This window comes from Saccopteryx bilineata, chromosome 1, assembly GCF_036850765.1.
Source record: "Saccopteryx bilineata isolate mSacBil1 chromosome 1, mSacBil1_pri_phased_curated, whole genome shotgun sequence".
In the NCBI taxonomy this organism is placed as follows: Eukaryota; Metazoa; Chordata; class Mammalia; order Chiroptera; family Emballonuridae; genus Saccopteryx; species Saccopteryx bilineata.
In genome coordinates, this window is record NC_089490.1 from 318,370,271 (window position 1) to 318,397,248 (window position 26,978).

General features: G+C 39.6%; 1 protein-coding gene and 1 non-coding gene across 2 annotated transcripts in view; one reads left to right on the top strand and one right to left on the bottom strand.

The window, feature by feature from the left end:
• CEP126 (centrosomal protein 126) overlaps positions 1-26,978 on the bottom strand; it is an 80,307-nt gene that overhangs the window by 43,653 nt on the left and 9,676 nt on the right. Inside the window, exons 3-4 of the mRNA XM_066252760.1 lie at positions 21,162-21,307; positions 14,030-14,141 (exon numbers count right to left, since the gene is read on the bottom strand). Of these exons, the coding sequence (XP_066108857.1) occupies positions 14,030-14,141; positions 21,162-21,307 (258 nt within the window). The remainder of the gene's footprint in view (positions 1-14,029; positions 14,142-21,161; positions 21,308-26,978) is intronic.
• Positions 26,804-26,910, top strand: LOC136321691 (U6 spliceosomal RNA). The gene has a single exon (XR_010728821.1). It is a non-coding gene; the product is annotated as a U6 spliceosomal RNA (small nuclear RNA).

The following is a 26,978-nucleotide window of genomic DNA, read 5'->3' on the forward strand; positions in this document are numbered from 1 at the left end:
TATAAGAAAGAGTGGGGACCAGTTGATGAGGGTGCTGATTGGATAAACTGGAAGGCTTCAAAACTTCCAGTTGAGCTGGAAGGGAACGGTGAACAAGGTCAGGCAATAGTGTGACTGGGGTACAAAGTTGTGCTGGAAGAAAATGTTTGTGCCTGAAAGTTTTGTTTAATAACTTGCTCTGTGAGTCAGAATCAGGAATAGTTGGGGAACTTTGGGAGGGCTGTGATAAATGGTCAAGTGGGCCAGAAGGAATTGGAGTGGGTAGAAAAGGGAAACTGCTAGAAAATCTGGGAGTAACTCTGGCTGGAGGTTGAGGACGATATTTAATTGGGTAGGACAATGGGGCTGGTAAAAAGGTCTTTGGAAGAGCAGAGGGAACAGATGGATGGACAGGCAGGTTATAGGGCTGGTTGGTGTGAAAAACAGTTGGATAGTTTGGAAGAATTTGGGAATGGTGGGATAGCGATGGGGCCCGTGAAGGAGATGGGTGCTCAGGTAAGTGAGGATCAGGTGTGGAGACAGCTGGACAGGCAGGAATGGATCTGCACAGGTGGAAAGCATTTGGACAGGCAGGTAGAGAGACAGGCTTATTAAGATTTTTTGTTTGTTTGTTTGTTTACTGGGTTGCCTTTAGGCTTTTGATTAATATTATTTTTTTGTCCTTAGGCTCCATGCAGATCTTTGTTCATTTGGTGTGCTCTCACATGCGCCAGGATATGAAATAGCTTTTTCCAGATTTCCCTTTTCTCATTCCTGGCTCTTGGAATATTTTCATCCCTCAGAAGTCTGATAATCATATAGATAATGAATACAGGCTAGATAATCTTGTTTAAAGTACTAGTACAAAGGGCAATTAGAGGTGAAATAAACCATAACTCAATTCTGGCTAGATTTTTCAGGGTAGCATGTGGTTTAGAATTATGGTCTCACCAGAAATACACGGATATTGGAGATAGATATCTAACAACATTACTTAAAGTAAAAAAATTTAATGTAAGGGTGAATATAGCTTATTTTACCCTACATCTACCAGAGGGTCAAGTATATTATCTCTGTGATAAGGATTTGAATATGGTGGAAGGCTGATTACTTATATGTTTAATGTTAGTCCCTTACTAACATTCTTGTATCTCATTATTTCCTGAGACAGATTCGATTTTAATATGAACACATATTCTGCTCTTTCTTGAAGCTTAAGCTTTGAATGTCTTCCATTTTTTAATATAATTTTCTACTTTAGATCACATATGGGTACTGATATCTCTCCCATTTCTTTGGAAGCTTCCTGTTTCTTGGCATTACAGTTATTTGATTATATTCTGGTCAACAATACACCACATACATGACTGCAGTCCTGTGAGATTATTATGAAAGTAAAAAATTTCTATTGTATAGTGATACCATATCCATTGTATCATCTTAGCCCAACACATTAGTCATGTGTTTGTGGTGATGCTGGTGTAAACAAATCTACTGTACTTCCTATCATATAAATTAGCTACAGTGAATCATCCTTGACAGTGATAATAAATGACTATGTTACTTGTTTATATGTTTGTTTTTTTTGTCTTTATTGATTTTAATTTATTGTGTTTACATAAATTCAAGTGTCTCACCAAATACATCCCCCCACTCGTATTCCCCTCTACATCCCTTTTACCCCCTCCCCCCAACACTCTCCCCCTTTTCCTCCAGGATTTGCTTTTCTGCTCTCTATAACGCTGTACTGTGTATATATAATTTCACCAACCTCTTTCCCTTTTCTGATCCCATCCTTTCATCCCTTTTCCCTCTGTCCGCTTTCCCTCTGGTCCCTTTGATCCCACCTCTGCTTATATTACGTTCCTCAGTTCACATTGTTCGTTGGATTCCTTAAATGAGTGAGGTCATATGATATTTTTATGTCTCTGCCTGGCTTATTTCACTTAGCATAATAGTTTCCAGGTCCATCCATGTTGTCACAAAAGGTAGTATTTCCTTCTTTTTCATGGCCGCATAGTATTCCATTGTGTATATGTACCACTGCTTTTTAATCCACTCGTTTACTGACAGAAACTTAGGTTGTTTCCAGATCTTGGTTATTATAAACAATGCTGCAATAAACATGGGGGTGCATTTCTTCTTTTGAAACAGTGATTTGGTACTCTTAGGCTATATTCCTAAAAGTGGGATGGCTGGGTCAAAAGGCAGTCCTATTTTTAATTTTTTGAGGAATCTCAATACTATTTTCCAAAGTGGCTGCACCAGTCTGCATTCCCACCAGCAGTGTTGGATGGTTCCCTTTTCCCCACATCCTCTCCAGCACTTACATGTTGTTTTGTTAATGAGCGCCATTCTGACTGGTGTGAGGTGGTATCTCATTGTAGTTTTAATTTGCATTTCTCTAATGATTAGTGATGTTGAACATTTTTTTATCTGCCTATTGGCCATCTGTATGTCCTCTTTAAAGAAGTGTCTATTCATTTTTTTGCCCATGTTTTGATTGGATTATCTTCCTGGTATTGAGTTTTACAAGTTCTTTATAAATTTTGGTTATTAACCCCTTATCAGATGTATTGTTGAATATGTTCTCTCACTGTGTGGTTTATCTCTTTATTCTGTTCAAATTGTATTCAGCTGTGCAAAAGTTTTTTAGTTTGATATAGTCCCATTTGTTCATCCTGTTCTTTATTTCACTTGCCCATGGAGATAAATCAGATGTGTCGGAGAGCTTACTGCCTATGTTTTCTTCTAAGATGATTATGGTTTCATGACTTACATGCAACCTAAAACTGCATTTTCTTTACTTTAAACAAAACTAAAACTGCACTTTCTTTACTTAAAATGAAACCACAGAAACTTAATTGTAAAAAAATGCGCTTTCTAGCCTGATCAGGTGGTGGCGCAGTGGATACAGCGTCGGACTGGGATGCAGAGGGCCCAGGTTTGAGACCCCAAGTCGCCAGCTTGAGCGCGGGCTCATCTGGTTTGAGCAAGGCTCACCAGCTTGGACCCAAGATCGCTGGCTCGAGTAAGGGGTTATTTGGTCTGCTGTAGCCCACGGTCAAGGCACATATGAGAAAGCAATCAATGAACAACTAAGCTGTCACAATGAAAAACTAATGATTGATGCTTCTCATCTCTCTCCATTCCTGTCTGTCTGTCCGTATCTATCCCTGTATCTGAATCTCTGTCTGTTAAAAAAAAGAAAAAAGAAAAAAAAGCGCTTTCTTAACTTTAAACTTAACCTAAGTTTAACATTACGAATTTTTCATTTAATCATCAACTGTTTTTGCCTTTTTGGCTGCACTTTCACTTGTAGAACTTTTGAATAAAAATCTATCCAAAGAGGTTTGCTTTTGCCTGCCTTTTAAAAGGTTACGGAAATGTGAAAAACAAGTGTCATCAAAAAGTGCTGAAGCATGACAAGTTGAAACTTTTTCTGGGTGTTTCTTTTCGATAAAACTTGAAAGCTTCTCCCACATTGCCAGCATGTCTTTAATTTTACTTGTAGAAATCACTTCCTCCGACTCTACCTCCTCCTCACTGCTAATTTCTTGCTGAAGCTCCTTATGTTGCATCATCTGTAGCTCCTTAAACTCCTCAGTTGAGAGTTCCTCATGTTCCTCGACGAGCTCGTTTACGTCACCCTCATCTACCTCCAGACCCATTGAATTTCTGAGGCACACCATCTCCTCCAACACTTCTACCTCAGTCTCGGTCTCTGGTTCGAATCCTTCGAAGTCCCTGTTTGCAACAACATCAGGCCATAACTTTTTCCATGCCGAGTTCAAGGTTTTTCTTGTAACCTCTTGCCATTCCAAGTCAATAATATGTAAACATATCATGATGTTGTAGTGATCTTTCCAAAACTCTCGAAGGGTTAGATTTGTATTCTCAGGCACCTCAAAGCAGTGGTGGAACAAGTGCTTTGTGTAAAGCTTTTTTTAAAATTAAAAAAAACACATTTTTTTTTTACAGGGTCAGAGAGAGAGTCAGATAGAGGGATAGGTAGGGACAGACAGACAGAAACGGAGAGAGATGAGAAGCATCAATCATCAGTTTTTCGTTGAGACACCGTAGTTGTTCATTGATTGCTTTCTCATATGTGCCATGACCGCGGGCCTTCAGCAGACTGAGTAACCCCCACTCGAGCCAGTGTCCTTGGGTCCATGCTAGTGAGCTTTTTGCTCAAGCCAGATGAGCCCGCGCTCAAGCTGGCAACCCCGGGGTCTCGAACCTGGGTCCTTCCGCATCCCAGTCCAATGCTCTATCCACTGCGCCACCACCTGGTCAGGCTGTGTAAAGCTTTTTAAAGTTGGAAATGACCTTCTGATCCATAGGTTGCAAGACTGAGGTCGTGTTGGGTGGGAGGTAGAGGACTTTCACAAATTTGAACTCACCAAGAATGTCATCTTCAAGACCAGGTGGGTGGGCTGGAGCATTATCAAGGATTAGTAATGCTTACACCCGGAGTTTATTTTCTTGAAGATATTTCTTCACTGCAGGACCAAAGTCGAGATTTACCCATTCAATAAAAAACTGCCGAGTAACCCATGCCCTAGCATTGGTGCGCCACATAACCTGAAGTTTTTCTTTAAGAATCTTGTGAGTCTGAAAGGCTTGAGGATTTTTGGAATGATACACTAGCAGTGGCTTTACTTTACAGTCACTGCTAGCATTTGCACATAATGCAAGGGTTAGACGGTCCTTTATGGGTTTATGGCCTGGCAGCTTCTTCTCCTCTGTGGTGATGAAAGTCCTCCGGGGCATTGTTTTCCAAAACAATCCTGTTTCCTTACAGTTGAACACTTGTTGGGGAATGTAGCCTTTCTTTGCGATAAGCACAGCAAAATGTTCAATGTACTCCTAGCTGCCTTAACGTCAGCACTCGCAGCTTCAACATGCTTCACCACTGAGTGGATGCCAGATCTCTTCTTGAAATTTTCAAACCAGCTGTGACTTGCCTTAAACATATCTTTATCTTCTGCTGGCTCTTTTGAGGTTGATGGCTCCTTCTTCTTCAAGTCACCATAAATAATATGTGCCTTTTTGCATATTACAGTCTCCATTACTGTATCTCCTGCCAGCTCTTTCTCTTTCACCCACACCAGCAGAAGCTTCTCCATTTGTTCATGGATATTTGTCCTTAATTGGGACAGAACTGTAGTTCCTTTCATTGGACTTGCGCTTTTGATGGCATCCTTTTGTTTAAGGATGGCACAAATTGTAGATGTATTGCAATCATACAGCCTTGCCAGTTCAATCACTTGTACACCACGCTGTTTTCCTATTATTTCTTGCTTTACTTCTATCGACATCATTCTCTTCTTCTCACCACTGTCCTTTACACTCATTTTCTTCGGCCCCATGATAGCACACAAACAAATAATAATAAATGCAAAAATGATGCAAGAATGAGTACAGCGCACAAGATTCGAGTTGATTCTGTGGTAACATGTAAGAATGAGATGCTGGTGTTGTGCTGCCGATACTGGACCTGTGCGCCAATGTGCCAACTAGTGGCAGCTTCCCAAATCATGACTCATCTCAGAATTTCACTCAGATCTTGAACAAAAATATGGGCCAAGTCGCAGCTCGTATCCTAAAAATATTCGTATGTTGGTCTGCTCATATCTCAAGGTACCACTGTATGTTTCAAGAAATTTGTCAATTTCACCAAGTTGTCCAATCTTGGGGCATACAGTTCTTCATAGTATTTTCTTACAATCCTTTGTATTTCTGCTGTGTCAGTTGGTACTTCTCCACTCTCATTTCAGATTTTATTTATTTGAGTCCTCTCTTTTTTTCTTGGTGAGTCTGGTTAAAGGTACATCAATCTTGTTTACCTTTTCAAAAAAACAGCTCTTTGTTTCATTGATCCTCTGTATTGTTTTTTTTAGCTTCTATGTCATTTATTTCTGCTATGGTCTTTATTATTTCCTTCCTTCTACTTCCTCTGGGCTTTACTTGCTGTTCTTTTTCTAGTTCTTTATGATGCAGGGTTAGGGTTGTTTATTTGAGCTTTTTCTTGATTCTTAAGGTATGCCTATAATGCTACAAACATCCCTCTCAGGACTGCTTTTGCTGTGTTGCATAAATTTTGAGTTGTTGTACGTTCACTTTCATTTGTTTCAAAAATTTTTATTATTTCTTCTTTGATCTCATTGTTAACCCATTTGTTACTTAATAACATGCTATTTAGTTTCCAAGTGTTTGAATGTTTTTCAGTTTTCCTATTGTAGTTGATTTCTAGTTTCATGCTATTGTGATCAGAGAAGATGCTTGATATGATTTCAATCTTCTTAAATTTACTAAGACTCATTTTGTGTCCTAAAATGTGGTCTGTCCTAGAGAATGTAACATGAGCACTTGAAAAGAATGTATATTCTGCCCTGGCCGGTTGGCTCAGCAGTAGACTGTCGGCCTAGCGTGCGGAGGACCCGGGTTCGATTCCCGGCCAGGGCACACAGGAGAAGTGCCCATTTGCTTTTCCACCCCTCTGCCGCGCTTTCCTCTCTGTCTGTCTCTTCCCCTCCTGCAGCTAAGGCTCCATTGGAGCAAAGATGGCCTGGGCGCTGGGGATGGCTCTGTGGCCTCTGCCTCAGGCGCTAGAGTGGCACTGGTTGCAACATGGAGATGCCCTGGAGGGGCAGAGCATCGCCCCCTGGTGGGCAGAGCGTCGCCCCATGGTGGGCGTGCCGGGTGGATCCCGGTCGGGCGCATGCGGGAGTCTGTCTGACTGTCTCTCCCTGTTTCCAGCTTCAGAAAAAAAAAAAAAAAAAAAAAAAAAAAAAAAAAAAAGAATGTATATTCTGCTGCTTTAGGGTGAAAGGTTTTGAAGATATCTATTAAATCCAGTTGATCTAGTGTGTACTTTATGGCCTTCGTTTTTTTTGTTAATTTACTTTCTTGAGGATCTATCTAGTGATGTTAGTGGGGTATTGAAATCCCTTACTATTATAGTATTGCAGTTGATCTTGCCCTTTATGTCCATCAAAATCTACTTTATAGATTTAGGTACTCCTGTATTAGGCTCATAGATATTTATAATGGTTATATCTTCCTGTTGGATTGCTCCCTTTATCATTATGTAGTGACCTTCTTTATCCCTTACTATATAGTCTTTTGTTTAAAAGTCTATTTTGTCAGATATAAGTATTGCTACTTCAGCTTTCTTTTTTCATTTCCATTTGCATGAAATATTTTTTTCCATCCCTTTACTTTCAGTCTATGTATATCTTTTGTTTTGAGGTAGGTTTCTTGTAGACAGTATATGTACGGGTCCTGTTTTCTTATCAATGCAGCTACCCTATATCTTTTGATTGAAGCATTTAATCCATTTACATTTAAGGTTATTAGTCATATGTAGTTGTTTATTGCCATTTTACTTTTTAAATCTACATTCCTCTTTTACTAGATTTCTCCCCCCCCCCCCTTCGTTGTATTTACAACAGACCCTTTGACATTTCTTGTAGCATTGGTTTGGTTGTAATAAATTCCTTTTTTTTTGTTTGTTTGTTTTTTTGTCTGGGAAGCTTTTTATTTCTTCTTCAATTTTAAACGATAGCCTTGCTGGATAAAGAAGTCTTGGTTGTAGGCTCTTGTTCTGCATTACTTTGAATATTTCTTGCCATTCCCTTCTGGCCTCAAGTGGTTCTGTTGAAATGTTGGATGTCATCCTTATGGAGGCTCCTTTATAGGTGATTGACTGCTTTTCCCCTGCAGATTTTAGTATTCTTTTTTTTATCTCTTAATTTTGATATTTTAATTATGATGTGTCTTGTTATGGCTCTCTTTTGGTTCATCATTAATGGGATTCTGTGCTGTTTGAACTTATGTGACCTTTTCCTTCATCAATTTAGGGAAGTTTTCACCTATGACTTCTTCAATTAGGTTCTCTATCCCTTGTTCTTTCTCTTCTCCTTCAGGAACCCTTATGATGTGGATGTTGTTTCTCTTTATGTCTCTTCAAATTTCCTGAGACTTTTTGATCCTTTTTTCTTTTTGCTGTTCTGCTTCCGTGCTTTCACTTATCTTGTCCTCTAAATCGCTGATTCAATCCTCTGCTGCATCTAGCTTACTTTTAATTCCTTCCAGTGTAGTCTTCATTTCTGATATTGTGTTTGTCATTTCTGTCTGATTCTTTTTTATGACTTCAATTTCCTTTTTGATGCCATCTATCTTTGTTTAGGTACTCACTTTGTCCATCTATTGTTACTCTAAGATCCTTGAGCATCCTAACAACCATTATTCTAAACGCTGCATCCGGTTTATTGGTTATTTCTATCTCATTCAGTTCTTTCTCTGGGGATTTTGCTTGTTGATTCATTTGAATTGCATTTCTCTGTCTTCCCACTTTGTGATTGCTCTTTTGGATTGTTGTTTGTGTAGTTAGCTGAGTACAGGGTTGCTGTTGTCTGCCTCCAGCTTTCAGTTGTGTTGTTTCTAGATCTTCTTGGGCTGGCCTCAGCTGTTGTTTATAATCCGCTTTGGGCTATTTGTCTGCTGCTTCTCTTTTTGCTATCTGTGTCAGTGTTTTCTATGCCTTAGCTGGGTCAGGCGTGAGGAGCCTTTCCTTAAGATACCACTCTAACTAGGGTTGTTAGGTCTTGAGATGATGCTCTCCGTATCTTGCTGCTGGACGTACCAGTCCTGGTCCTCCCTGGCTTGAACCTGGCACAGACCAGTGGGGGTCACTGCTTATGACTGGCCCTTAGAAATGTTCTTGAAGTTACAGATGATTCAGAATTTGTGGCTGCCTCTGCTGGGCTTTGATGCCATGGTAAATCTTAGCTTCACTCCTAGGCTGGCTTTTATCTACTCTTGGCCAGTGTGTGTGTCTTCTCTATTCCCAAGGTGTGGTCTTTCCGCCGGCCCCTCCGCACTGCCGCCACCTCCTTGGGCACTTGGGCACCTGCACTGCTGGGCGTGCAGGCTTGCTGGCCACAGCTCAGGTTGCCCGAGTGTACAGGCAACTCCTTGCCTCACTGGGCTCTGCCCCTCATGGGCTTGCTGGCTGCCTCTCCGGCTCCACCTCCAATGGGCACACAGGACACCTTTCTGAGCTCTGCCCCTTGCCATCGCCACACAGGCTGCTGGGCTCCACCCCCTGTGGGCACACAAGATGCCCCCCTGGGATCTGCTCCCCACAAGTGTGTGGGCTGCCTCTCTGAACTTAGCCCCTCGTGGGCGGTTTCTCCAGGTTTTGCCCCTTGCAGCTGTTGCGTGGGCCACCTTGCTGGGCTTCGCCCCCTGCCACCATTTAGGCCAAGTGCTGTGGCCACTGCCCAGCTGGGCCATCCCACCCTTCAGAGGGTACTCAGTAGTTTGGGGGGCCACCTCTCACTCCTGGGAGTGGGCTGCCCTTTCTGCATCTCCGCCCTTCTTACCAGCTCAGTGTGGTTTCTTTGGTGATATTTGGTTATAGATTTCTCTTAGTTTAGTCCAAAGTTGGTTTTTCAAGATGACTGTTCTTAAGTTAAGTTGTAATCCACTTTGGTTCTGGGAGGTGGGAGTTGTAATGTCTGCCTACTCTGTCACCATTTTCCCTCATCTCCTTGTTTATATGTTTATTATACAATACTTTTTATTGTTATTTTAAAGTGTACTCTTTTTACTTATAAAAAAATTTGCTGTAAAACAGTGTGCCTGGTTATGTTGGCAGAAGGTCATGTTTACTTCACTGCATCATTTTCTCTTGTGTTTGACTTAATTTTGTGTTGTTTTGTACTGTAACAATCTGCACAGGCTTGTAGTAGCCTAGAAGCAATACAGTATACCTTGCCTAGGAGTGAAGTAAGCTATACTATCTAGGTTTGTGTGTGAACACTCTATGATGTTTGTACAATGATGAAATTGCCTAACTACACATCTCAGATGTATCCTGTTTGGTAACTGGCACATGACTGTACTTTATTCCTCAAGGCATTTATTTTTATATTTCATATAAAATGTATTTTTAATGCAACAACAGCTCATCAATATTTGCAGCTTATATTTGTGACAAATAGTACATATAAATATTTCTATTAACAGTATACCTGATCATTAATATTTTAATATCTCATATTTGTACAGCACTTTATAGTTTATGAAACTTTTTCACACACATTAACATTGTGAGTTATCTGTGAAGAAAAGTTCAGCTTTATAATAAGTAAAACCATAGTGTTATTTCTATAAATTGTATACTTCTATTGTTTTCCAAATACATAATATTTATATGTGTATGTATATATATAGATATAGATATCATGAAGTCAGTCATAATACTATATTATAAAATAGCATATTACAATAATAATATAAAAACTATGTATTCTAATTTAGAATGAAGACAATTTCTCTTAAAACAAAGATGATATATGTTATTTAATGGTCAGAGTACAGATTTGGTGTAATGATAATTGCATGTTTGTTTCTTACAGGGAAATAAAAGTTGTTCTGATATTTTACCTCTTCTAAGACTTTAAGAAACTTTACACTGTTAAACAAAAAAGTCTATCCTTTCATTCACAGTATAAAGAGGTTTTTTGTTAAAAATACCTGATAACACAAAGGATAACTGATATACAGAAAAAGAAACCCATGAATGAAAAACTGTATACAAAAATGCACATTCCTTCTATACTGTATGGTTTGGAATTTTTTATCACTCTAAATTCTCTCTGGACCCAAAACACCGCTCACATTGTTTGTCATCTTCTCTTTTCAAACAAGCTTTTCCATAAGTGCTCTGAAGTTTATTGCCTTTGCTGCCTAAACTTTTATTTGTTCCTTAACACACCGAAATCTGGCTTCACCTCTACCACTTCAATGTACTGATTTTGCTAATGATTAACTAATTAATCTAATAATTGCAGAGGTAAACACTCTTGACTCTTTACTGACTTTAATTCCCTTGGCTTCCAGATCATCATGCTTTCCTGATTATTCCCCTCTTCTCTGGTTATTTCTTCTCAGGGTCTTTCTTGACTCCTCTTTCTTTGCTTCTCCCTTATATGCTATAATTTTTGAGAGATATGTGACCCTCTTCTTTGCTTATCTACTCATACATATTCTCTGAGTAATTGTATTTATACTGCCTGTGTGATTTTATCTAATGCTGTAAGAGAGGGAAGAGTTAACACAATCTTTTCCATGGACCCAGGTGATTTTGGGTTAATTTTCTAATCTGTTCCCCTGGATTATGAGTAGGATTTGAACTGTATTACAAGGCACATTAATTACGTTCAAAATTACCCTTCATTGGTAAAATGCATCTGACGGAAAGCACTATCTATAAACCATAGATAATCTTGTAGGAAGCTATAGCTTTGGGTTTCCCTGAATGTGGTAATTCTTAAAAGTGGCTGGACATGTCTCTCACGTGGACCTGGAAGCTATTCATACAGAGTCATTAAAAAGAAATATTGGTCTTGCTTAGAACATAGAATTTCTAGAACAGAGTGGCTACATGCCCACCCATTGTGATCTCTTTCCTTTATAGCTGAGCTGTCCCTTGTGAGAAGAGTATAGTAAAGACTGCTTTGTGGCCTGCCGTGAAATTCCATGGCCTGCTGTGAAATTCCTCCTCCTCATTGACAGGAGGTATTATCTGCCCTCTAAAACCGAAAATGGCTTATTGTAGCCATGGCAGTTTGACTGTTTAGCTGAACCAAAAATTACCACTAGTGGGGATTGAACCATGACTTTTGTTTAATGCATTCATTGACAACTACCATTTCTGTATTTATGGTCCTAATTTCTACCATGAGAAACTGGCCCCAGAATATCTCCATAAGTGTCTCAAACTCATAACTTGCTATCTTTCCAGTTACTCCCTCTCTTAAACATCTTCTTCTCCAATAGTCCATATTTTGATAAATGGTTTCACTACCCATTAATTAACCATACTCAATCTGCAGAGTCATCTGACTCTTCTCAATCACCTGCAGTTCTTTATTATTATTATTATTATTTTTTGTATTTTTCTGAAGCTGGAAACGGGGAGAGACAGACAGACTCCTGGACCGGGATCCACCCGGCACGCCCACCAGGGGCGACGCTCTGCCCACCGGGGGCGATGCTCTGCCGCGACCAGAGACACTCTAGCGCCTGGGGCAGAGGCCAAGGAGCCATCCCCAGTGCCCGGGCCATCTTTGCTCCAATGGAGCCTTGGCTGCCGGAGGGGAAGAGAGAGACAGAGAGGAAGGAGAGGGGGAGGGATGGAGAAGCAAATGGGCACTTCTCCTATGTGCCCTGGCCGGGAATCGAACCCGGGTCCCCTGCACACCAGGCCGATGCTCTACCACTGAGCCAACCGGCCAGGGCCTCACCTGCAGTTCTTAAACAGTTACCAAGTCATGTTGGTTCAACTTCCTAATAGCTCTCAAGGAATCATCATTTTCATTAAGCACAGTACCACTTTATCTAATTTTCCCCATCTTTAGTCTTATCCTGCTCTTTCTCATCCTGGCAATATTTCTAAAAATATAAGTGTTGTATGCTTGCTTCAAATCTTTCAGTAATTATTTTAGGACAATCTCTGTAATAAGGCTATTTATGATTTAACTCCGGTCTTCCTTTCTAACCAACCTACTGTCTCACAGTACATGCTAGCCAAACAGAACTACTTTAAGCTACGTGAACACAATATGTCTTTTCATGCTTTTATTTCTTTGTAAAAAATGTTTCAAATTTATTTATTGATTTTAGAAAGAGAGAAGCACTGATTGTTGTTCCACTTATTCATGCATTCATTGGTTGAGTTATATTATGTGCTCTGACTGGGGATCAAACCCATAACCTTGGTGTATAGGTATGACACTAAACAACTGAGCTATCTGGCCAGGGCCCTTCATTCCTTTTTAAACATTATCTACTTCCTCTGTCTAGAGTTCTCAGTGTCTGTCTCTGATGACTATACCCCTCATCTCTTAAGTTTTAGGTAAAATTTATACCTTCTGAAAAGTGTTCACTTGTATCAGTGATCTTTCTCTTACTCTCACTCTTAGAAGATATCTGTCCTTTGATTACTCTTGGCCTTTGTACATGGTCATCTTTCTGTCTGGAATGCCATCTACCCACTTTTTTCATGATTAACTCCTATTTTCTTCAAAGCTTTGCTGAAGAGTCTCCTTCTATTCCATGAGTTGTTTACTGAACTATAATGAAGACTGAGAGGATGAATTTAATTGTTTTTAGCTCTGATAAAGGGAACTATTGGCCATAGGTATTCTAAATCTGGAAGTATGTTAATAAATAACATTATGTAAAAAAAAAAAATAAAATAAAAAAAAGAAAAAAAAATAACATTATGTACAGGTAAAATATGAACATAATTTATATCTGAATTGTAGCTGTTTTTATATAAATAAATATTAACTTTTCTTATCATTATTTGTTTGGTAATATTCTATACTTTTGAAGCATTATTTCACTTCTCTGTGAGATTATATATGGGGATTGTATTTTACAATGTTATACTTCTCCATATCCCCTTTACAATGCTGGATCTAGTGCTATGCATGTACTAGCTTCAACAAACATTTGTGATAAATGGAAAATACAGAATGTCAGAGGGTACTCTGTAGTTAGTTGGTCCACCCTATTGCTTCTAGATGACTCATTTAAGTTAACCTGGAGAGGAAGCAGGAGAAACTATTGCTTCTTCAAGACACCAAGAGAAGATTTTCAGTGAGAAAAAACCCATTTCTACCATAGAGTTACTCTTAGAATTATATCATCACAATTCAACACTTTTTTTTTTTACCTCAGTAAAGAGGAATAACCAGTATCAATATTTTAAAATGATTTTGATGACAGTTTCCATAGAAAATTATTCAATATAAGCAGCACTATAATACCATAGACAACAAAGGGAAAATTTGCCTCATTCTTGAAGCAATTTACATTCCACTCTACCTTAATTTAATCTGAGAAAATAAAATAGTAACTAAAACAGGAGTGAGGAGTAACTGATGAAAAGGCCTACAAACTCAGCAACTAGAAAGCTATTTAATTATTATATATTAATAATTACACATAATGATCATAAATTACTTGCCTCCAGTTTATTGTTGGTCTGTGGGAAGAGAGAAACTTTACTTTCGATTTTAAGTTGAAATCTTGAATTTGTTTGAGGGCTTCTTCTAATGGAGGCACGGGTTGTTGAAAAACTAAGGGAATACGAAAGAAAGATCAAATAGTATAGTATTACTTCATCTTCAATGATCTCTTTACATAAGATTTAATTGGTCAAGGATAAAGTATTGCTTTAAAACCTTTGTAAAAATAATGTTTAGAATAGTCTAAATAGTTTAAATTTAGACATCTAATCCCCAAAGAGACATTGTTACCTCAAAATTCTCATCACCAATTTTAAGAATATTTATCTGGAAAAAAAAAAAGAAACTTTGAAAAATGTCCAGACTCTGTTCTGGCATGCAAAATTCATTATATTTCATCTCAGAGTTCCATCAATTTCTGACAAAATTTATATTCTATAATGAAAAGGGGAAGCTATGACAGTACCAACCAACATGTATTGAGCACTTACTGTTACAGACATTATTTCTAACCACTTTGTATAAATATATATCAAGTATATTATCTAATTTAATACTTACCATGGCCTATGTGGCAGATGCTATTGGAATCTCCATTTTGCAAATGGGGGCATACAGAAGGCAGTGACTTCTCATACATTATATAGACATTCATCCACATACTACTTTGTATGTCTAATTCATCTTCTTGTTTGAGTTGAAACACAGCTGCCTCGTAAGGATATTTTATCTCCTAAAGCCCTCTTAAGTGGAGATATGATTTTTTTCTGATTACATACTAGTTATAATTCAAGACATGATGCCTCCAAACTGTCTTTCCTCTTTTTTCCTTTAAAAACCCATGTCATCAGACTTTTCCCCTATTACAATGTTCGCTTAACCTACAATGATTGAGCAAAACAAGTATATTATTATATATGGATTAGTTCAAACTTGAACTCCAGAGATAGTCCATTTCCCTGCTCAAGGGGTAATAGCATAATGTACTAGTGAGCAATACACTATTATGGAATGCTTTGCTGGATAGTCTAATTAGAAAGGACCAACACTACTGAGGCAGATACTATCAAACAATAGACTTTGACTGTTTTCTAATTAGCATACTCAATGTCCATAATGAGTTGTTATTAGTGAAAATTATAGCCTGTTGAGTAGACTGATGAATATTAAATATGGGCTTTCTTTATTGAAATTAAAAGTATTCAAAACAAGTGGATTTGTCTAAGCCTATTTTTATCACTCCAAACCCTTGCATAAACAAAGACTTAGAATCTAGGGAGGTTTGTACTCTTCTATGCTTATGAATGGCATCTGAGTTTGAACTATAACCAGTCTGGTGTCCAGCCGTTAATATGGAAACATTTCTGATTGTCCAATGCAAGAAGGCACAGAATTCTGTCTCTGGAACGTGGTTGTGTTGGCCTGAGTAGACCTTTCATTTAAGGTGCAGTTAGAGAACCTAAAAGGACAGAGAACTGAGACTTTCTTGAGCATAGTGAACAAGTTTGAATTGTTGTATATTTGCTTTACTAATGAATGTCTTATCATACTAGATTATAGTCTGAGATTTGCTTCTACTACTTGTCTATCAAAGAGAACATAAAAACTAACTTAGGTAAATTTGAAACCACTAGTATTACTTCTTGCTGTTATTTTATGACCTCCCAGTAACTATCTCTCATTCACTGACAATAATAAGTCTACATTTTTGAGTACTTACTGTGTATTACAGCTTTATTATTTCATTTAATCCACTACCTCCAATTTTCCTCATTCTTTTACTCTAACATTCTTACTCCAACAATTTTCCAATCTGGATAAAGAGTTAGCTACCTTGAATACATGGTGAACCTTTAGTATAACTCTAATTTGAGACTAAACTAAACTAATAGACATATATTTGTCTTACATAGCTTTGTTCTCTTTTTATTTTTAGTGAGAGCAAGGCAGAGAGAGGGACAGACAGAGAGGAAGGGAGAGAGATGAGAAGCATCAATTCTTTGTTGTGGCACCTTAGTTGTTCATTGATTGCTTTCTCATTATGTGCCTTGATGGGGGGGGGGGAGCGGGAGAGGGGCTCCAGTGGAAAGTGACCCTTTGGTCAAACCAGCGGCCTTGAACTCAAGCCAGCGACTTTGGGCTTCAAGCCAGACACCATGGGGTCATGTCTATGATCCCACGCTCAAGCCAGTGACCCTATGCTCAAGCTGAATGAGCCCACACTGAAGTTGGCAACCTTGGAGATTCAAACCTGGGTCCTCAGTGTCCCAGTCCAATGCTCTATCCACTGTGCCACTGCCTGGTCAGGTTACATAGCTTTGTTCTTGGTCTTCATTAATAGCACTGAATTTTCTTAAATTATTAATTTAACATTTTGTATAGGTAATATTTTCCTAGTCAGAAATCAAAGCATATGTATAATGTACATTTGGCAGTCTTGCTCTTATTGGCCATTCATATATTCTTTCACTGTTTCTTTATGCAAATATAAGCAAATATAAATATACAGTTGTCCCTCGCCTATCCTGGGGGTTAGGTTCCAGAACCACCTGTAATAGGTGAAAATCTACGAAGTAGCAACCTTACATTTATTTTAAGGCTTTATAAACCCTCCCCACACTTTTATAAACCTTTCCACACTGTTATTAACCCTTCCTATACTCTTATAAATACTTCCTATGTGTTTTCCATATGTGAGAGTCTTAGTCTATTCATCTGCTGTATGCAACATATTTTATTTTGATTTAATATTCTTTTAATATGTTCTAATTAATATTTTTTATATTGTTTTCTATTTTTTAGGCTAGAAAATGCTTATTTTACTGCAAAAGTAATTAAAATAACATATAAAAATACCTATATACTGCAAAATCCTGCAATATAGTGAAAAATCTGTGATACAAAATTAGATATATACAATCTAATTGTATAAATCTGTGATACAGTAAGACTGCAAAAAGTGAACCGTGATTTGGTGAGGGATGACTGTATATCGTAATTTTTTCCCTTTTCTCACACATATAGCAGAATATTATGTATACTGATCTGGATCTTTATTTTACACTTAATATATACTGCAAATCAGGAACAAATCCAGATTTTATGAAAGTCTAAGATTTATACAATTGGGGGGCCCTCATTAAGAAAGTATAATGCAAAATTACTAATGTAAAATTAGATTTAGGGGCCATGTCAGTAAGGGATCCTGAAACTTAAATCTTAGTTTTATGGTAAATCTGTCTCTGCTGGAAATAGTTTCTTATCAGTCCATAGAGACTTTTCCCATTATTATTATTGTTTTTAGTTGCATAATATTCCATTGTATGGATATGTTTGTCATTTGTTTTTGCTAAAACTCTTATTTATTTATTTATTTATTTAAATATTTTTCTGAAGGTGGAAACGGGGAGAGACAGTCAGACAGACTCCCGCATGCGCCCGACCGGGATCCACCCGGCACGCCCACCAGGGGCAACGCTCTGCCCACCAGGGGGCGATGCTCTGCCCTTCCGGGTCGTCGCTCTGCGCGACCAGAGCCACTCTAGCGCCTGGGGCAGAGGCCAAGGAGCCATCCCCAGCGCCTGGGCCATCTTTGCTCCAATGGAGCCTTGGCTGCGGGAGGGGAAGAGAGAGAGAGGAAGGAGGGGGTGGGGGTGGAGAAGCAAATGGGCGCTTCTCCTATGTGCCCTGGCCAGGAATTGAACCCGGGTCCCCCGCATGCCAGGCCGACGCTCTACCACTGAGCCAACCGGCCAGGGCCTTTGCTAAAACTCTTGATTTTTTTGTACCTACACTCTTTGATAACACCCTTTTTGGGGCAAATTATATTCCTGAGTGGTTACTATTTCTCTGAAGTATTGAACACAAATGACCACAGCCTCTTTCTTTCTTTCTTTTTTGTATATATTCATTTTAGAGAGGGGAGAATCAGAGAGAGAGAGAGAGAGAGAGAAAGGGAGAGGAGCAGGAAGCATCAACTCCCATATGTGCATTGACCAGGGAAGCCCAGGGTTCCGAACCAGTGACCTCAGTGTTCCAGGTCGACGCTTTAACCACTGCACTACCACAGGTCAGGCCACATCCTCTTTCTTAAAATTACCTTCAATTTTTCTTTTTTATACACTATTTTCTTTTCTTTGCTTTTGACTCCCATCTGCTTTCTTGACAAGTACTTTTCAAAATCCATTTTTAGTTTTTCTTGCTCTACCTATAGTAAAAACTAGTATGCATAAATGTTTTATTTAAGGCCCTATCCTCAGTCTTTGGTCTATGCTCTGTCATTTAATTTATCTTCCCTATGGCTTCATTTATCAACTATATGTCTAATCATATACATTTCTATCCCATATCTTTTACTTAAATTTCAGACCTATATTTCTAGTTACTGATTTGATTGCTGCATTTGGATGAGTCATGGGAGGCTCAAATTCAATACACTTAACACTTAATGGATAATCTTTCACACCTCTAACTCAATTCTCCTTTATTGGTAAACTTGATTAATATTGTTATCACCTACCAAAATAAAGAATCAACTCAAAAAGTATTTACTGAGTGCTAAAATGGGTGAGGCTTTGTACTAAGTGCACTGTTTTGGCCTTTCTTCAACTGCTCTCCATCAATTAGAACCAAATCCCATTGATTATATTTCCTGAATATATTACCTCATATTATCAAATCCAGTGAAGTGCTTTAATTGAGCAGTTTAACGTCTCTTGCCTTCGAAACTAAAATAATCTCCTACTACTTCACCTACTTTGGAATGTCTCTATTTCAATCCATAGTCCATGTGGTAACTAACTGTAATTATTTTTCTAACAAATAAATCTAATTATATTAGAGACCCATAGTTTCCTACCTAATATCCATTTTTTCATTCTTCCTTGGTAAGAGACTATGTTGTTAGGGGTGGCAATATAACCATATAAACTTTTTTTTCAGTCTTCCTTGCAGATGGAGTCACCAAATAGATATTAACAGATAGATACAAACAGTTGAAAGACAGCTCTGAGGCTGTTATCCCCTGTTGTTCTTCCTTCTTCCTTGCCTACAACATTGACATGATGGCTGGGGCTCCAGCAGGTACCACATGACCATGAGGGTAAAGGTATAAACCACATACTAAGGATGGCTGATCTGAGAGACAGAGGAGTCTATGTTACCAGTGACACTGCATAATCAGCAAAACAGCTTTGACTGCCTACCTCAAGATTTCACATTATACAAGAGAAAAATAAACCCCTATCATGTTATTACTATTTTTCTTTAGTATTACTAGCTGCCTTTATTGACAGTACTTTCTCTTACTGACACAATAATGGCTTGTGTTCCAGTTAAAAAACTTGCAGTTGATTGCATTTTGGATAAAGGTGAAATTCCTAGCATGGTATACAATGCTCCTTGAGAATAAGTTCCAATTTACTTTTCTAGCCTCAAATCTACTTTTCTTTTTCTTCATCCTATGCTTTAGATATACTTAATATATAATTTATTTGCAAAAACTATTCTTTCTGTTTGGGAAGTTTTTTTATGTTCTCTTTGACTGGAAAAATGCTCATTCTTCAAAATTGAAATTGTTATTTTTCCAGGGATGATGTCCTTGATATTCCTGTATAGGTTTAATATTTGTCCATCTGTGTTCTCACAGTATTTTATACGTTTTGCTACTATAGCAACTGTCACTACATTTATTGACATTGTTTATAATGTCAGGGCTAAGTACAGCATAATATAAAACATGTTTGTATGAATACATAAAGGTGCTGCCTGTCCCTTTTATTTTTGAGTTTTTGTTTTTTAAAAATTTTTCTTAAGTGAGGAGCGGAAAGGCAGAAAGACAGACTCTCGCATACACCCAATCAGAATCCACCCGGCAAGCCCACTAAGAGGTGATGCTTTGTGCAATCTGAGACCGTTGGTCCGCTGCAACCAGAGCCATTGTAGCACCTGAGGCAAGGCCATGGTGCCATCCTCAGCACTGGGGCCAACTTGCTCCAGTGCAGCCTTGGCTGTGGGATGGAAAGAGAGAGATAAAGAGAAGGGAGAAGAGGAGAGGTGGAGAGGCAGATGGTCGCTTCTCCTGTGTGCCCTGACAGGGAATTGAACCCAGGACATCCACACACCAGGTTGATACTCTATCACTGAGCCAACCGGCCAGGGCCTCTTTTTGAAGTTTTAATTTTTTTTTTGTTAATTCTGTGTTACTATTTAAGGTATAAAAAATGTAGATGGATACCAAAATATCAACCATAATCATATTTAAATTCTTAATTGGTTCTAGGTCTTTGATTGTTAGATTATATCACTCTGTAGACTTTCTTTTTATTTTCCATGTCTTTCAAATATGAATTTGAAGCAAAATATGAATGCCAGAATAAATGTGACACTATATACTGAACCTAAATGTTAAATTTTCTTTTTATGAAGCTATTTATTAAATCAAATTTAAAAATACAAAACATTGTAAACCAGTATGAAGTAGAATAAAACTTGTGAAAATTCAAAATTTACTAATAATAGAGCCAACAAATTATTCTCCAAACTAAACCTAAATTAAATTGAATTTATTTATTTATTTTTTGGTTAAAGTCTAATTACTTAAAAAAGTATACTAGTCTTTTTAGTTTGAATTTCTCCTTTGTTTCTTTTTTTTTTTTTTTTTTTTTTTTTGTATTTTTCTGAAGCTGGAAACAGGGAGACAGGCAGTCAGACTCCCGCATGTGCCCGACCGGGATCCACCTGGCAAGCCCACCAGGGGGCGATGCTCTGCCCATCTGGGGTGTAGCTCTGTCACGACCAGAGCCACTCTAGCGCCTGGGGCAGAGGCCAAGGAGCCATCCCCAGCCCTCGGGCCATCTTTTGCTCCAATGGAGCCTTGGCTGCGGGAGGGGAAGAGAGAGACAGAGAGGAAGGAGAGGGGGAGGGGTGGAGAGGCAGATGGGAGCCCCTCCTGTGTGCCCTGGCCGGGAATCGAACTCAGGACTTCCGCACGCCAGGCCGACGCTCTACCACTGAGCCAACTGGCCAGGGCCTCTCCTTTGTTTCTTAATTTATTATTTTATTGTCTACTCACATCAAATGTGATTATAACTTTCATTTTTTGTTCTCATGTTGTTCTAGAAATTAAGATACCTGCTCTCCTCCTCTGTGAAAGAGGAATATGGGCACGCTGGAATTTTTCAGTGATTTCTTCAAATTTCTGTTTTCTCTGCTGAAGTATTTGTTCTCTAATTTGGTATTCTCTTTCTTCTTGTTCTTTTCGTTTCTCTTCAAAAGCTCTATATTTAAAACATAAAGATAAGAGAATAAGGCAATACGTTTTAAAAATCTCAACCCAGCAAACAAGTTTCAAAACAATGCATTATATATTTAAAACATTTACTTACTTAGAAACAACATATTTTAAATAATAATAAAAAATACCCTGGAAAGAAATATAAATATTTTTGTAAGTAGTAATTTCAGAACTTTATCCAGGTCAGAGAAGTCTCTGCAATGAGGCTTTTTCTAATTTCCCATCTCCCAAATCCTTCTGTGGAAATATTCTTTTCTAAAAAGCTACCCTATTTCCTGTAACGTAAAGAACTAACTCATTGGTGAAAGAAGCAGTCTCGCAACTTATGGGTTAGTCAAGAAAATATGTTTCTCTTTTTCTTTTAGACCAATAATTTTAAATTGGCTATCATGTTAAGTCTTAACTCTGTAAAAATCCAGAAAATGTACATAAAAATCTTGATAAACCTCTCTAGAAAAGGTGGAAGACTTGGCAACCCTGGACTCTTATTCACTTATGGCTATAAAACCCTATCTATTATCTTTACCATTTCCTATTTTTCTTAACATTCTAGTTCATTTATTTCTGTTTGGCCCTAGGCACTTGAGTTTATGTTGTGTAGTTTAAACTGTTTCAAAGAATTAATTTTGTCTTTGGAAGATATTTATTTTAATAATTATTTGCTTAACAATAAGAAAGATAAAAAAAAGCAAGACTGTAACTCACTGGTTACAGTCCAGTGATCTCTTTGGAATGCATGGTGTTCGGAGTGGTTGGTAAGAACTCTAAGGTTTTTAGTGTCATAGGTTACTATTAAGTATTCTTCCAAAGACATCCACTGGTTGGGACATTATTCCAGTATAAATAACTCAAATTTGGGGAACTATACTTCTGGGCAGTAGGGGAATAGATCTTCAAGTGGTCTAACACCTGTGGTAAGTAGGAAGTAGCAGTGTAGTATTATTGGTGGGAAAGAGAATTTTTACCTCCCCAAACAAACTCCTTCAAGAATTCCCCCATGTCAAGACAAGGAAGCCTATTTTCACCACTTGGTTTAGCATAGTACTGAAAGATTCCACAAAAACCACTGTTAGAACTAATAAACAAATTCAGCCGGATACAAAGTTGAAACACAAAAATCAGTTGTGCTTCTTTTTATACCAAAAACAAACAACCTGGAAAGGCAATTAAAAAAAATTCCACTTGCAATAGCATCAAAAAGAATAAAATACTTACTTGGGAGCAAACAGCCAGGGAGGTAAGAGAGTTGTAAACTGAAACTACAAAACATCACTGAAAGAAATTAAAACACACACACATGGAAAAATCTCATGTTAAAGGACTGGTAGACTTAATATTGTTAAATGTCAATATTATCCAAAGTGATAATCTTTATCAAAATCACAATGACTTTTCTTTTCTTTTTTTTTGCAGAAACAGAAAAATCTACTCTAAAATTCATATTTAATCTCAAGGGATCCCAAATAACCAAAACATCTTGAAAAAGAACAGTGGCAGAGGTCTCCTACTTCCTGATTAAAACGCATACTAAAATGGTAATCAAAGAAATGCAGTACCAGTATAAAGATAGGTGCACAGACCAACGAGGAAGAGAGCACAGAAATTAACCTTTGCAAGGTCAAATGATTTACCACAAGGGTGCCAAAACCATTCAGTGAAGAAAAGATAGTCTTTTTAGCTAATAATGTTAGAAAAATTGAGTATCCATATGCAAAAAAATTAAGTTGGATCCTTATCTTAATTCAAAATGGATCAAAGATTTAAAAACAAGAACTAGAAGAGCCTGACCAGGCAGTGGATTGAGCGTTGACATGGGCTGCTGAGGACCCAGGTTAGAATACCAAGGTCACTGGCTTGAGCATGGGCTCCTCCGGCTTGAGTGTAGGCTTTTCTGGCTTGAGTGTGGGGTTGCTGGCTTGAGCGTGGGATTATAGACATGACCCCAAGGTCGTTGGCTTGAGCCCAAGGTCACTAGCTTGAGCAAGAGGTAACTGGCTCAGCTGGACACCTGCCCCTGCCCTCCCTCCCCCCCCGCCATCAAGGCATGCATGAGAAAACAATCAATGAACTTTTATGCTGCAATTATGAGTTGTTGCTTCTCATCTCTCTTCCTTCCTGTCTGTCTCTCTGTTTCATCCTCTGTCTCTCTCTCTCTAAAAATGGGGGAGGGCTAGAAGAAACATGAGAACAGATTCACTAAATTTGTGGAACACAAGAGGTCCGGATCTGGAAAACCAATTTGGTGTTGTTGCAAGATCTCAAAGAAATTCCTAAAGCTTTGTGTGATGGGATCCTGGAGAATGGTGGATCTTCTGGATATTTACACTTCTGATGCCAGAAATGCAGACTGAATAGCATTCTATCAAGAAGACTAGGTGTAAGGTTGGTGGATAATGAGGAAGGTCACGTAGGTAGCCCAGACCCACGAACTTTGGCTAGGACTACCCACAACCAAGCCCGCCAAAAGAAACTTCCCAGGAACCCTTAGCTAAACAGTGACCGTCTGCCAGCCAGTGAGATTTCACCATGTCATATTAACTCAACCACCCTAGGGACCTTTTAAATATCTCCCACGTGGGTCACCACTTGTGACTTCCTGGCCTCCATCTTTCCTCGGGGCCAGGGAACCTCGTTGGGTGGGATGCGTGCTCTGTACCCAGTAAAGCCTTTTATTATTCCACATTTCATGGCTCCGGCCCTCTTCTTTCTCGGTGGGGAAAAATACCTTACATTTTGGTGCCAAAACCTGGGAGGAGTTGAAGTCCACAAGGACCGCTCCTCTTCCCTTCCCCTACGAGAAAGAACCAGGATCTCTGACCTCCCACCCACTTCGGCGCACGGTGCAGTAAGTCCCCTCCCTCCAGCCACCCTTGAGTTCTTTCTGCCGAGACTTTGGAAACCGTAGCTATATCAGGGAAGTCTTTTCCGTTCTGAGTGAGTGTGTGCTCGTGGAGACGTTCCAAGCACATCCACTTCACCTTATCCGTCTGTAGCCAGAGCTTGAGTTTCGGGACGCTAATACTCAAATCTGACCACTCCAAGGACTGAGGGCAGCTGTGAGGGCACAGGAATCTCCCTCCCTAAAGAAGAAGAAACTGTTCTTCTCCACTGTGGCCAGGCCACAGAACCCACTGAATTAGCCTCCTGAAGGGGCTTTTGGTTTTAACACCCTCACCAATTTAACTATCGCCAAAAAAGCTGGGGAACTGATTGGAGATCTCTTACATTCATGGCTTCTAATTGTTTGCACACCTGTCCTTAATCTCTGTGCCACCTGTTCCACCACACGGGCCTTTTTTTGGCCAGAGAAACCTCACCTAAAACCTCCACTCCTGATCTTTACTTCTCTGCAGACTCCCAACTCTCTTTCTCTTCTGCCTGACCCCCGGGGGCACCCCTCTCTCGGAAATTCTCTCTGGTCCCTCTGCAGGCCTCTTTTGTGCTTGGGTCTCTTCCCTCTGAGAGCCCCCTCCTCCCTTCGCAAAAACCTGTTACTTATTCACCACTACCAGTCTCTCTTTCTCCTCCCCTGCTGGCCAGGGGCCTCTCCCTCCTCCACTGTGTTCTTAAGTCTCTCCTCCGTCAGGCCATTCTCCACCTACTATTGGCTCTTACACTGGTTGGCAGGACCCCAAGGCCCAACCTCAATTTTCTTGCAGGAAGTTCTGGCCCTGTCTTGCTTCTAGCTCCAACGTTTCCTGCCGGATCTGGGTGCCCATTCCCTATGAGCTCCCCTCCTCTTATTCTCAACCCCCAAACCCCTATCTGGGACCTGTGAATATGGCATTTAGAGTTTTTAATGGTCCCAACTAGTAGAAACAGGCCAAGGCTGTTCGCCAGGCCCACATGCAGCAGAAGGTAACGCTCCAAACCCAGGCTCTTGTGGCAGCCATGAGGCCCACAGAGCAACAGAGGCAAGGCACAGGAGGTGCCCAACCCAAGTCCAGGCTGCAAAGAAAATCCCCACCAGGAGCTTACTTTAAGAGTGGCAAGCAGGGTCATTGGTCCTGTCAGGGCCCCTGCCCACAGCTGCCCACAGAACCCTGCCCTGACTGCAATCAGCCCGGTCACTGGTGGAGCAATTGCCTCTTTGGGCAACAGGCTTTTCCTCAGCGCCTCTAAATGGAGGACAAGCCGCCCGAATGGGAGGCCAATCCAGCCAGGTGGTTGCATTACTCAAACTCCTAGGACATGGCCTGGACTTGGATAACCCAGGGTATGCTGCAACGAGTGGGTAAGTCCATCTCATTTCTTGTGGACACAGGGGCTATCTTCTCTTTTTGCCATCACACTCTGGACCTCTAATTCCCTCATAGGTCTCGGTTATGCGAATGGATGGGACCCCTTCCTTTCCCCTTTTTATGCCACTCCTGACATGCAGTTTTGCCTCAAGCTTGCCTCCATACAGGACCACTGGCAGTCAGAACCACTGGACTCCATCCATCTCCAGCTCACCAAAAGGCTGGACCCTACAAATCCCCCTATTACTCCTCTTTTTTTAAATCCTTACAGGACCACATCTGCCACATCTGCAAAGTTTTTCCAGTCATGAACAGATGTTTCTCTTGACACCTCTCAAAGCCACCACCTTCTGATCTCCCCCTCCCCACGATGCCCCTAATCAGCAGGAAGTAACCAGAGGAATAAACGGCACCCCTATTCTATTTAACACAAAAGGTCAGAATGTAAGGTTGGTGGATAATGAGGAAGGTCACATGGGTAGCCCAAACCCACGAACTTTGGCTAGGACCATCACAACCAAGCGCGCCAAAAGAAATTTCCCAGGAACCATTTGGAAAACAGCAACCGCCTGCCAGCCAGTGAGATTTCACGTCATATTAACTTGACCACCCTAGGGACCCTTCAAATATCTCCCACATGGGTCACCACTTGCGACTCCCCTGGCCTCCATCTTTCCTCGGGGCCAGGGAACCTCGTTGGGCAGGATGCGTGCTCTGTACTCAATAAAGCCTTTTATTATTCCACACTTCATGGCTCTGGCCCCCTTCCTTCTTTCTCGGCAAGGAAAAATACCTTACACTAGGTCCAAAAATTCTTGAAAATAACCAGCAGTAATCCCCAACTAAATTGGGGATAGTGAGGATCAGCTGAGAAATAACACAAAGTGACCAATTAGGATGGGAGATATGATAAACACTTACCTACCTCACCCTCAATCTCTACTAGATCAGAGGAAGGTTACCTTTGAGCATATAGGTATGCAAAGGTGCAAAGGGCTTGTGAATCTTGACACCTAAATTGGGCACAGATATAAAAAGAAAAATGGGAATTGAGGGGGAAAAAGTATATGGCAGACCAACTCATTTTAAAAATAAAGCAGCCTTTCTTTAAAGAGAGATTAAATAAAGCAAAACAGAGGCAGTTAAATGCAGACATTGATATATTACTTTCTGTTAGTAGGAAGGAGACAAGCAAGGTTTGCTTGGCAGAAACTGAAAGAGTTAACTAAAAATGTTCTGTGCTTTCTTTAGTAGCACATATCCTAAAACTAGAATGACACAGAGAAGATCACCCTGACCCCCATGCAAGAATGACACAAAAAGTCATGAAGTAGTCCATATTCTTTTTCAGAAGCAAGATATTAAAATCCTTTTCCAGAATAGGTACTATACACTTAAATATCACTTAAAGGT